The 13,076-nt window shown below is 43.8% G+C and overlaps 1 protein-coding gene across 1 annotated transcript; it reads left to right on the plus strand.

Moving 5' to 3' along the window:
- Nucleotides 1-104: 104 nt before the first annotated feature.
- On the plus strand, nt 105-1,136 carry T265_13657 (hypothetical protein; the record flags this gene model as incomplete). Its single annotated transcript, XM_009169914.1, has 1 exon — nt 105-1,136. One exon carries the CDS (start codon nt 117-119, stop codon nt 1,134-1,136), a length of 1,020 nt encoding a protein of 339 aa, XP_009168178.1.
- Between the last annotated feature and the right edge of the window lie 11,940 nt (nt 1,137-13,076).

Consider the following 13,076-nt stretch of genomic DNA (forward strand, 5'->3'; position numbering starts at 1 on the left):
GCGCAATAATAACACTCGAATATGCTACTGATCAACAATGACATTAAGTTTTGTTGACTTGTGCTTATATAGTGTTGTCTTATTTCACTGCACCAGTTTGAATACTGGTAGTTGACATGGCGGAATCAGAAAAACCAACGTATGAAATTGATTTGGATAAGATCATAGGAAGCCTGAAGGATAACATACGCCATCCTGGAGTGCGTGTTCCAATCACGGAGTTGGAATGTGTGGCTTTGTGTTGCCTCGTGAAACCCATTTTCCAAAGCGAAAATATGCTCATTCGTATTCATGCTCCAATCAAAGTTTGTGGAGATATTCACGGTCAATTCTATGATTTATTACGACTGTTTGATATATGTGAATATCCGCCAAGATCTCGCTTTCTGTTTCTTGGGGATTACGTTGACCGTGGTCCACAGTCTGTTGAGACACTCTGCTTATTATTCGCGTTTAAAATCAAATACCCCCGAGGATTTTTTATGCTACGTGGGAATCACGAGAGTGAACTTATTAATCGAGTATATGGATTCCGAGAGGAGCTCAAAGAACGGTTTGGCAAGAGCAAAGTCCACAAACATTTTGTGTCCGTGTTCAATGTAATGCCTGTGGCTGCGGTCATTGAAAATAGCATCTTTTGCTGTCACGGTGGTCTCTCCCCTGATCTAATCCCTGAAGTACACAAGCCGTTAGATACACTTATTAACCAAATTCAACGTCCGACCGAAATTCCTCGTCAAGGTTTGTTGTGTGATCTGGTCTGGTCTGATCCAGCCGATTATACCCAGGCCGGGGACTTGCCAGTTGGCTGGCTTCCGAGTAGCCGAGGTTGCGCGTACAATTTTGGGGTGGATGTCATCAACACGTTTTTGGATACGTATGAGTTGGATCTTGTGGTCCGAGCCCACCAAGTGGTTGAGGATGGATATGAGTTCTACTACGAGAACAGGTTGATCACCTTGTTCTCCGCTCCAAACTACTGTAACCAATTCCAAAATTCCGGTGGCGTTTTTGTGGTTCGCAAAGCCGATGAAGTTTTCGGTACGTTGGAAGGTGGATTCGAAGTAATCCGACCTGACAACAGATATCGTTTCAATTTCTACACACGAAAGCAACATATTGATGCAAATGACTGACGCTTTTCATTTAAAGAACGATTCAATTGGATAATCCATTTGGTTCGTTCTACTTTTCCGGTTACTCCGATCACTCCAAGTAGGACTTGTGTGGGTTTTGTCTTGCCGCTGACAGAGAATTGATCGATTGAGTAGGCATCATAACATGAGTACGAATAAGTGAGTTGAAATTATCGATTTCATTTTCTTACTACTATCGCACGACTTTCTCCTGAGACAGAATTAATGCCCTCCAGAAATGTTCCCGAAACAGCCTCTCACGCATGGCGATCGGCTGCTAGATTTGCATAAATCACAACCCAACGCCATCCTTGACGTGGTATATTGATCAAAGTTTTTTCGGCAATTTAAGCATCGTTCCTGCACAACGGATTCATATCATAGCGAAGTTGCGTAAAGCTGGTTGATTAGTCTGTCTGGTAATTGACTGGTTATCCCTTCAACAGGCCTATTTTCTAAACACTTAACGCATTTCTCCACTGCACAGCCGTCCACCTCCTGGACGGTCACCCTATAGGAGCGATCAGATGTCACATCACAAGGGATAGGATGCGTTCTTATACGGTCTAGCAGTTGTCTCCCGTGTTAGGTTGCCATTCCTAGGACTAACACAACTCTCGGTTGATCGGACTTAGGCCACCTATATTCCACATGATAAGGCATAGATTGCGCTGGCTTGACCACGTGCTGCGTATACCAGTCAACCGACTTCCTCGAAGGGTTCTTTTCGCACAACCACGTGAAGGGTGGAACAGAGCCAGAGGCGGTCAAACAATGACTTGGGAGCGAAGTATGAAAGCCATTACCAGCAAACTCAGCTGCGCTGGTCACTGCCGTCTTCCTGGATGGGGACCCCGAGACGGGCCACATCAATAGCTACAGACATTGTCAGATATGGCCTAGTCTCGCCGTCAATGGTGCTCATGCATCCAAGCTATTGCCTTCAATTCATAGCTCCTTTTCCAACCCCCACTTGACAGCCCACTGATAATGCTGGATTTACGCACCAATTTATCAATTTATCCCGCCTGCAATGCGCAGCTACCTACCCCCCAAAAAATCGGTGAACGAAACCGCGGCAGCTACAACCACTGTACGACGAGTACGCGGTTATCACAGCTAACAATGATGATGATGACAACACCAAAAAGCGCATCGGTGTATACTTTCGAACACGATCAAGGACCTCTAGTTGCAACTGCTTGCTAAACTGTTTATTACTGAATAGGATGAATCCAACCGTTCAAAGTTGCTGATTTCTCATAACTTGCCTGGACTCAACGAATCAGTGAACGTCCCCTCCGACCCTCTCGTGAAACTGTTTATAATTTCTTCCTAATTGGGATGACTTCTTATCCGATGTAGGGCTGAAGCCATCGATCCGAAGTCCAAAAAGTGGAAACAAGACATGGTCTTGCGTGTATGACGTTCGTGCTGTGCAGTTTCATGGAGAGAATCATATTTAGTCGAGTGCAACTTTGTTTGACGGAGGATAATCCGGTTCATTCTCACCAATGCGGATTTCGCCAAATTCACCCTTGTCTAACCAGCCTGTTTGTGGTTTGAGAATGATGATGAATCGAAGCCAAGGGGTTTACAGAAGATGTATATGTGATTTTCGATGACTTCAGTAGGGCTTTTGCTAAAATCTCGCACGCCAGGTTATCAAAAAAGAGAGCATATGGGGCTGGGTAAATATTAATTTGGATCTAAGATTTGGTTTCTGCCAGGGTCAGAGAGAGAGAGCATGTTGACGTAGCCGATTGTCCACATCGGATTTCGGTAAGGATACGTCCTCAACCTTGCACTTCTTTAATCCATGTAAGTCATCTACTCGCCAATATTTATTCCACACGCCTTGTTTAGACAGATGATGGCAAAGAGCAAAGAGTCATTCGAAGCTGTGATGAAAACCCGGACTGTCCTGTGAATTGGTCAAAAAAATAGGTACCCGCGGTGTGTTCATGGGTAACGAGGCTAACATCGGTGTCTTGCATTTCGATGAGGCGCTACTACCTGGTAGTTTTAGGGAGGACTATCATCAAGATAACAATCCATACAAATTGGGTCAATTTTAAGCAAGTATTATGCTTTCCTGCATATGTAGGTTTTCCCCCAGACTGAAACCAAGAGTGCCTATCTCCGGTTACGGTGTATGTGCAGCATAGTGTCATGCATCGGGAGACTTACAACAAACAGAACGAGTGAAAAGGCCTGCAACACGCCGGAGAATAGGTTCTCAAATGTAAACACGAAGACAGACTGGAGTTTCTGAATCTGCCCCTACGTTTGGCTCACGGATTGGGCCACCAGGTCGCGGCTTTTGCATATCTGAGAGCCGATCGCCGTGCCTGGGTAGTGGGTACCCAAGACATTTCTGGAATCAAATGATCCCTTTCTCAAGAGATAATCGTCCTAAGCTAAGTAAGTGGTTATCTCACATCTATGGGAGGTGTGACTATCCTCTAACGGATAATGCTAGATTTCGGAGGGGGAATAGCGCTTTGAGCGGACGAGCGGCGAACAGGTCACCGTTTCGCCCTTTCGAAGCAGCACATGTGCAAGCTCTCCGCTACTCTCAGGTTGTCACAAAAACTTGGTATTATCTTCAGCTCGCTGGTCACTGTCCTAGTAGAAAAGGTTGACGACGATACTTTTGAGTAAAACTACGGAAGTCTGAGAATCACGTGGCACTTGTCCCAGCCCAGATGGGGCCCAAACGGGTTTTCTACTTACCCTTTAACAAATGAATACTGGATTACCAATCTCCGGTCTTTATTCAGCGACCCATTGACGACCTATAGGGCAGATGATAGCATAATGACCGCTTTGGCGCGCTGATATGCCTTCTGGCCTAAGAATGTGAATGGTACCATCAGTCTTTGCTACGACTATGCCCGCAGGTGGGCATAATACGTTAAAAAAGATGAGAATCGCAGAATTGATCCAAGGGGAATTGTGGCGTTTTGGATGCAACTTCGCATCCTCCAACCATGACGAACAGTTACCGAATTCGATCCGTTACGGTGGCAAGTGTAGTACGTATGGGTTTTGCTTTATTGAAGAACCTCGTTAACTTGTATACTGCCATGGGTAGTTGGCGTAAATTTCAAGGCTTAACGGATGTGTAAACACTTGGAACTGACTATCGTTACAGAACGAGTGCTAGGTGGAGATCAGGGGTCAAACTGATGACATTAATATGATTGAGTGTAAACAGCAGGGTAGCTGTGACTCTGCATGTGCATATATACATTCCATGTAAATTCCGAGTCGTTATTGCAAGTGGAAGAATAATGTGGGAGAGGTCAGGTTGGGGTTAGGAAAATGGGACAGACTATACACCTGCAGAGTAGGGTACTTCTCCCACCGCCACAACCTCTTTTTCAAGGGATGTAGATAAGGGCATAGTGAATGTCTGTGGTAAACTCATCAATCAAACCATTCAAGACAGTCATAGAACAAATAAGCACTCAACTAGCTAGGATTAGGGTACTTATGCATTCCTTTTCTGTTTAGTCACGAGGAATCTCGTAATAACCAGACCTATTAATGGATGTGTACAACGTGGATTTAGACAGTTATCTTTGGTTGCTCGATTTCAGATTCTACGCAATAAACTCTGCCCGCCAACTTCTGACAATGAACTTGCCATAGTGTAGCAGGGTTCCTTTCAGAATTAGCCAGACACGTGTCATCATGCCTTGTACCAAGTAATTCAGTCCACCGCCGTTGTCAGTCAGTATACCTCAGATGCTGTTCAGTTACTGATCAAGACACCACGTTTTATCACAACCTATACAGGACGACATGTTAAACCCGTATCCTCTAACTTCTGGCGACTTCCCGCTATTTTCTCGAGAGTCCACAGAACCCTCTCTTAGCCTTCACCTCTAGATCTACGTCCATCGTATCCCTCTCTACGGTTGTCTTTCAAAAGCCTTCACACATTCAAAGTTCAAGCTAGTGGCCAGTCACACATTATCTCATAGAAACAGTATTGTTCTCTACTCTGTTCGCCTGAATGTGAATCTCATCTCCTGTAATCCAGTTTGGAGAATAACTTCTGTGCCAATCCTCTGTCCAACCCGGTACTCCTGTTGCTTTACACCTGTTCGTGCTCAGTATCTCTGTCTGCACTGCGTTCATAGAATATTCACCTCCCCATTTTGACGTTCCTTGATCGAGTCTTCAGGTCAAAGGTATTCCACAAGAGTTTCATTCTCAAATGGCTACCCGTAGATAATCAATGGGTTAGGTGAAACCGTTAGTCTTTGGGGAACATCTAACGGCGTTTGTGCCAGGATGCTTCCTGTTTTGAATGGTATCCGAACATCACCCTTGTCGCCTTTTTCACACTGTAGCTCGAAGGAATGGGCTACTCAGTAATGAAAAGCAAATCCGAAACATGTCGTTTCACTAAACTCTTCCCAGCATCAGCCGTAATATCTTGTCAGGAGAAACGGGATAAAATATCGAATCCTCTCATCGTTCAGCCAAAAGCAACCCCTTGAATGATAGACAGGTTAGATAAGGGCAACGTTGCGTGTCGGAAGTGTGAGACAAGAACGAGGGTCCGTCCGGTATCCAGAACAAAGCGTACAAAGCACCGGAAATTGTCTGAGGGTAAACGTTCAGGCAGACTATCTTTGAGATTTCACATATGCTTTATTGTGGCAAGCGAAATAGTGCGGCACTCGTCAGTCATCACTTTTAATCAGTATCCAGCCTCGCGATTAATGTTCAGGTTTTACAGTAAGGCTCTCTATCCAGTTACCTCTGTTGGAGGTTAACGGTTACAGGGAAACTGGTGGTGACTGACTGGGTGTTTTTTATAATGAGTCAAAAATCGACATGTAGTACTAACAACTTCTGATTATATACGGAAAGTCTCAGAGCACTGTTGTTGATACTAAGAGGGGCGTAAACTACGTTATTGAGCACAAAGCTGTATGATTTTGGTGTGCATTTCCACATTTGGTGCAGATGTTTATCAAAGTAAACGAGTTTTTTTTATCTTTTTAGAAAGAGAGAGGTTTTAGAGTTTCATAGTTTCGCCATACATTCTAGACTAAGAAGTAATGTATAATATTCGAAGAATCCAGTGAGAGGCGTAAGATTTCAGTGATTAAGCACCCTGATATTTAATAAGAGTATCCACATGAAAATTAGCAGTTAAACGAAAAAACGCTTTCATTTATTGGAAAGTGGAAAAACTTAGCTGTCAGATTATGTTTGACTGATACACAGCCGCAAAAGTAGGAAGCAAATGGTCTTCGTTCGTTCGCTTGCTTTGTGGAACTGCTTGCTTGCGAACAATTTCATTTGTTTCTTAGACGAGTAATGAAACCTAAAAAAAGTCGCGTTAATCGCATGACACAATAATCTCCCTCACAGGGACTCCCTTCAAGGAGAAACACGTGTTTCCAGGAGGCTCTACTTCGGTTGGAGGGCATAGTCGTTTCAGTTGCAATACATTTAGGGAAACAAACAGCCGGGACTGAAGCGGTACTATTCCGGCCCTCCAAACAGATGAGCTCTCCCTTAGTGAAAAATACTTAAGTCAGTGCTCCTCAACCTGGTGGGATTTCAGTGACTTGGCACACAGAAGGACTCAAAAAGTCACTATCCGATGATCAAATCACTTGAAATTAATCATTGTTCATAGTCTGTTGGTTGCTGATGGCAGTAGAATAGCGGTTAAGCCCTTGAAGTTACGCTCCCAAAATGAGTTTGTTATTTGTGAAGCGAATCTATAATCTGGTAAAATGGAAACACCTGAAGATAACCGGTTGCATTTCGGGTTCGCATGACAGCTTCAGTTGTATTCCTGCATTCCTGTCACAACATCATCATCATCAAAAACAGCAACATCCACTGCCGTTCAACCATAAGGCTCGACTAATCACATTTAAAGCCCTAGAGTGAAAAGAAGAGAAAAAGAGTGGGTAAGGCAGGGGAGCCAGTACCGGCCTATGTCAAGCATTCTGAGGCGCCTACACCTCCGATCAGACAAACTGGAAAGAAACTGACAGCACAAACGCCGCTGACATCGATTAGTTGCCATTTCTTGCAGCGTCTCCAGCCAAGCACAGACGGGGTCACAGGGACCCCATCCTGCAAGGCATACAACAACAACAACACCCAAACTCTTCGTGATTTCTTTCAAGCCCTTCTGCCAAGTCATGCGTTGCCCAACTCGCGGCCTGCGCCATTCTGAAGGAGACAAGCAGAACAACACTCGTCTCGCTAGACGGTGTTTTGGTATGCGTAGCACACGGCCGAGCCATTGTAGTCGTTGGGTGTGAATGTTTCTCCCGACTCCAGTACCTGCTGCACAACCAAATACCCGTTTCCTAGTCAACTCGTTACTAACACGACGACACCATCCGAAAGCAGCCACGCTTCTGAGGCATCGGTGGTCATAAAACCTGAAGACGTCTTACATCATCTGTCCGCAGAGGCCATATCTCGCACCCATACAACAACATAGCCCTTACTGTAGCCTGGTACATACGACCCTTAAGATCCAGTAAGATACTTTTTTGACGCCACTAGTGACGCAAAGTAGCAAACGTGATTCGAGCCTTTGAGATTCTTGCACTGACTTCATCAGACACATTTCCGTCAGAGTTAATACAACTATTATGCAAACTGTTTTCTTTGATAACATGGGTTTAGATCAGCGAACTTGGCCGAAGAAAATGAGTTTTAAAATTGCATATTTAGTGGCACTGAATGGCGACTTGCATACACATTCTAGTGAAGTTCGGATGTCTTTTGACCAATGCACCAGTGTTCCCTTAATGAGGTCACCAATACGAAAATAGAGGTTGCAAAACACATGGGCATTAGTGAGCCTTTCAGAAGTCATTGGAATAACCAGGGATCAAAGTAGACTTAACAGAACCCATTCTTGAAATGAATCAGATAACCGATGAAGCCATTTTAATGGTGGTACAAAACGGAGCGGAACACGGATAAACGCACTCTGCTCCAATTATAGAAGGTAGGAAATGAGCCTGGAGATAAGCTACGGGAAATCCGGAATTCGCTTCCGTATCGGGGGATCCGACTAATTTGGGGTTATTAGTATGGTCACTGATGTCAACGACCAGTTTTTGAAGGTAGTTAGCGCGCCTGATTTGTGTTGAGCTCAGGTTGCCGAGCTCACATTTGCTCGATCCGTTCGTTCATTCAGTCACGTTCAAAAGGGATTTTTTCTTGTCGTTGCTTTCCAGTTAGTACTAGAAATCTGGATATCCCGCAGTTGAGGTCGCCCTTACTGGAGCTAGCTGCCCTTTTCTGGGCTAATTCTCATGAATACAGTAAAATTGAAACATCGGCTAAATTGCGAAAATGTCCAACAACGAATTTGTAACAAAGTAAACATCTGTGGCATGTCCCATAACTATTTTTCCAACCTCGAAAGCAACCTAGAAACATTTTTGGTCAAGCAACCAAGTTGTCAGGTTAGTGTATCGGATTCGAACGTAGCTAATTTTCAAGTAGTTATGCAGTGATGTGCAAAACTACTCAATATTCGCAAAAAATATTCTATGGGCTACAAAACAGAATTTGACTGAGTGCGAGGTGTAGATGCCCGCTAAAATGAATTTGTTCACGTCATCACTAGACGGCAAATTCAAACCGGGCCAATTTGTTGGGTTTTTATGAGATTTGTTATATCTGTAAAGGTTTGACGAACTAGCAAGTTATTCTCCACTTACTGTTTGTGAATGATGTTTTCAGTTGATTTGGAATACATTTCTGACCTTTCATGCTCAAAGTTTCAAGAAACCAAGCCGAGAACTAATGTCCCATGATACTCAGCTATATCTGCTAATTTTCTCTCACTTTAAACGGCTGATAACACAAAAAGGTGTTGATTCACTATTTAACCACGTTTTCTTGAACAGAACAGAACGGGATAGATTTGGCCTAAATAACAGTTCGAACACTATTATAAAGAAACGCGCTTGTTGGTTTACGAGTTGGTAATTACGAATACAAAACAAAGCATAAATAGGCAGCAGTATTGGTGAGACACTGACGACGCCAGCAGATGCTCTTTGGATTCGTAAAGATCCAACTACCAAGTTCGGCGAACAGACGAATAACCAAACAGCGCGCGCGAGCCATATACATTCCACAACATTGCTAATATGTCCGAAACTTCACGAACTGTTTGCGAGAACAGACGTGCATCCTCCCAATCGGCTTATTTGAGGGACAAAGAAATCAGGTCTAGTGTTCCAGACATTGATCATTCTGTTGCTTAAACAGAGGGTATCCATATCATTTGCACCGTCCTTCGAACCTCATCCAACCGTGCCTCTAGGTAACGGTGGAAGCAACTACATAACCCTCTTCAGATTCCCGTTACTATGGCCATCCTTACGAGAACCTAACACACACATGACTTCACCTATTAACTTCTGCAACGTCTGTTGAGTGGTACTCACTGTGTCCTCGCAAATTACTGGCTGCCTGATTTTTAACGGAATTCCTGCCAGAATTAGCGTACTTGGAGCACGTGAGCATGGGTCAAAAAGCTCACCCTGAGGGCTTGTGTAAACAAGGCGGAGTCAAGTGCTGATTGAAAGCAGCTTAGGTTGTTGGTTTGCGTCATAACATGATACGTGGAGTGACGTAGTACGGCCTTCTCGACAGCTTTTGTGTACTCTCTTCACCTTTTGAAACGCTTGGTGTGAAACAACTTCTGGGAAGAAAAATGTGGATAATTCCACTCAGAAAGGTGAAGTACAGTAACTGAAATGATGTGAACAAATCACCGGAGATTCAAGCCTGGCCGTTCGTTCCGCTAATATTATCCGTATTCAACGGCAATTTTGGTGACGGAAGAGGGTACAGAATCTACTAATTAAAAGTTTTCACAAGCTCGTAGTGGTATTATACATAAAGATGGATAAAAGAAGGCAGAAAAACAGCATCACCCGAGGATCGATGATTTTGCTGCTGTTTCTTATTTATCGAAATCGTTTTCATGAGAACTCGAAGAAGAACACTGAAGAGTTGTGGGAAGAATTCTTTCGTAGTTTAATTCATCAAACTAAGAACAGGCTTCATACGTTGACGATGGAGCTGAGCAGTATGAAAGATCGGGAATGAGGCATCACTGTTGGATTTCCATTGTTTAGTGTCTGTAGTTCAAGGTCGCTGTTAGCAGATGAGAAATAACAGAGCGAACTGCGAGCTTCACAATAGTGAGTAAATTTCAGTGGGTAGCTGTCAGACGACTTCTGACAGTAACCAGCTTAGGAGCTACAACCAACGACTCACTGAAGACAGGTTACTTTGGGAGTGAACTTTGTGAACGAACATCCATACTAATCAATTTTCGATTCAGCTTCACATAGATATGACATCGTTTATAAGTAACAAGGATTCTAAAACGGTGACACGTGGCGTAACAATTCCCCTCCGAAAAACATACATTCCAGCACAATTAAGTTTCCACTTCGCCCGTACTCGTCTCCTCAACGCTCAGCTGAAAGGTGAATTGCAATTTCACGATTTCTTACTTCATTTCTTACTAAATTGTTTGAGTGTTTCATAAACTCCGGATTGTAAACTTAAGCATACAGCCGCGAGAATACTCGAATTGCCTTTTATTACAGTCAAGAAAGTCAGTCGGGTGAACAGTACAAGGGCCAGGCAAATGATTGATCCGAAGAGTCGAATCAACCCGGCTAACCGTGATTAAACGTAGTCATTCAAAGGTCACCCACAAAAACGAACTCGAAACAGCACAGTCGTCTGGACTGAATTACTTCAACCATCACTGTCATCACCCATTGACTTCTGACTACAAATAGGACATAAAACATTGTGAGCAATGCGAACAGAGTGAGAGGACGAATCTCGCCCCTAGCAAGATTCTGATGACGTTAGGTGATATCATGACACAGCTATGTGGGGTTCATTATCTGGGTGTAAGCATTTCAGGAGTGAAAGTCCTAAATGTTTTAAGGTACGAAATGACAGCGATACAGGAGGCTCCAAATTGAAAAGTCTTTCTGGTGAACAACCACTGACCTGTCGGCAATCACAAGAGTTTTCTTTTGTTTACAATGAGGCTCCTCACGATACCCCTGTTAAATTACCTTGGGGCACAGAAAGTCGACATTAAGATAAAGGCCGCTATGACTCCGCTCCAAACGTATGCAGTATATTTTCTCCATGCGTGGCTTTAAGAGGCTGCTTTCGTGTGTTTTCGTTATTACCGGCAAATAGTGCCCTCATCTGGTCCGGTTAACAAACGTCAAGCTTTATGCTGCAGCAGAATGCTCTTATGAATAGTGTGGCCACCAACTCTGGTTTTGGTTACGTAATTTTCGGAGCAACCTTCCTCTGTTGTGCACACCCACTTCTGTTTTTTTCTTATGAAACGATTCGCATAAAAATCAAGATAGTATCGATTCCAATGTTTTGTCCTTGTATGGACAAATGTTTTGTGCGCAATTTAAGAGTAGTAATAATAATCGTTCAGCCGTACTACCCTTTCTTTGCCTAGTTGTCATGCCACCCAAAAGAGGCATGAGGGCTTAGATACTGTGAGATTGCCCAAGCCTAGAGAGGGGTAGTGAGGATGTAGAAGAAGGGGTTCAAACCACAAGCCTTCCGGTCAGAAGGTTCGTCCCTTAATTAGTGGTCTATCTCGTGCTCTTGAGCCCTTTGGGTTATCATGAGGTTCAAACCCTTAGAGACTCCATTCCTGTTTGCCTACTAATCATAAAACATATACTAAGCACAGGCGTTCTGTTAAGACAGCTGGGTCGTAGTCAGCCCTACCTCAGAGATAACAATGCATTTAGCAAATGGCTTGAAGGCGTCCGATGATGAGGATATTTACGTTCACGCTCCACAGACAGCAGACATATATATATATATATATTATATATATATATATATATATATATATATATATATATATATATATATATCAGACGTACAAAACTCGTAGTTGGCCACAGAAAAACTCGTGGTTGCTGCTTGTAGGCTTATCCAGTAGCCTGAAATTCATCTGAAGTCAGCATTTCCAGATTGTACTCATCGCACCGAGTTCAGCAATGGAGAGTGTGTCAGATTCAAGTAAATGTGCGCGTATTTACTAAGCCATAGTTGCTCCAGCACACCGTTTGGGCTTGTGTGGTTACTGGAGACTTCGAATTAACGATGGTCATACTGAGTACAGGAACAGCGGTTGCAAAAAGTCGGCTTTTCATACTACTCGAGCTCATGCACACCCGGATCTGCGGAAGAGGTCGTCAGAGAAACCGGTGTTTGGGGGGTTGGACAATTGAAGCATCAGCACTGACACAGACAGCATGAGCGTGACAACCGGTAAGGTAACAAGCCATTTTAGTTACAGTGTAACTACAAGAATACTACCACTAATGGCAGACTATCGTAATCTGGGGAGTTGTAGAGGACGATTATGACTCTGTGGTAAGAACAAAATGGGATGCAGAATGAGCTCGCGATCTTGAAGGCCGTCGGATTATGAGGAAGGACCATAGACCTGTTACTAAGGTAGGCAAACCCATGGAAATGGCGGGTGCGATGACGGAGATAAAACTTCACGGTTCAAAGAACGCACCATACGGAGTACCGCCACAAATCATGATCTGGGCATGGGTAAACATGTGAATTAGTACGAACTTGGACACCAACTAAGTAGTGATGTTGGTCTCGTAGCACGTGAACACATGTGGCTGGCGCGCTGAGATTCCATCTTGACCGTCCATGCTCGATTCTATACAAGCCCAACTTCATTCCATAAGGCAGTAGATTACAACGGTGACAGACACAAACTGTAGCAAATACATGTACACAGAGACGCGGTTATTTAACTATTTGTCATACCTATCGCCCATCGGGATCCATATGGAGGGAATAAGGGTAGACAGATGACAG

This window comes from Opisthorchis viverrini, assembly GCF_000715545.1.
Source record: "Opisthorchis viverrini unplaced genomic scaffold opera_v5_88, whole genome shotgun sequence".
Classification (NCBI taxonomy): domain Eukaryota; kingdom Metazoa; phylum Platyhelminthes; class Trematoda; order Opisthorchiida; family Opisthorchiidae; genus Opisthorchis; species Opisthorchis viverrini.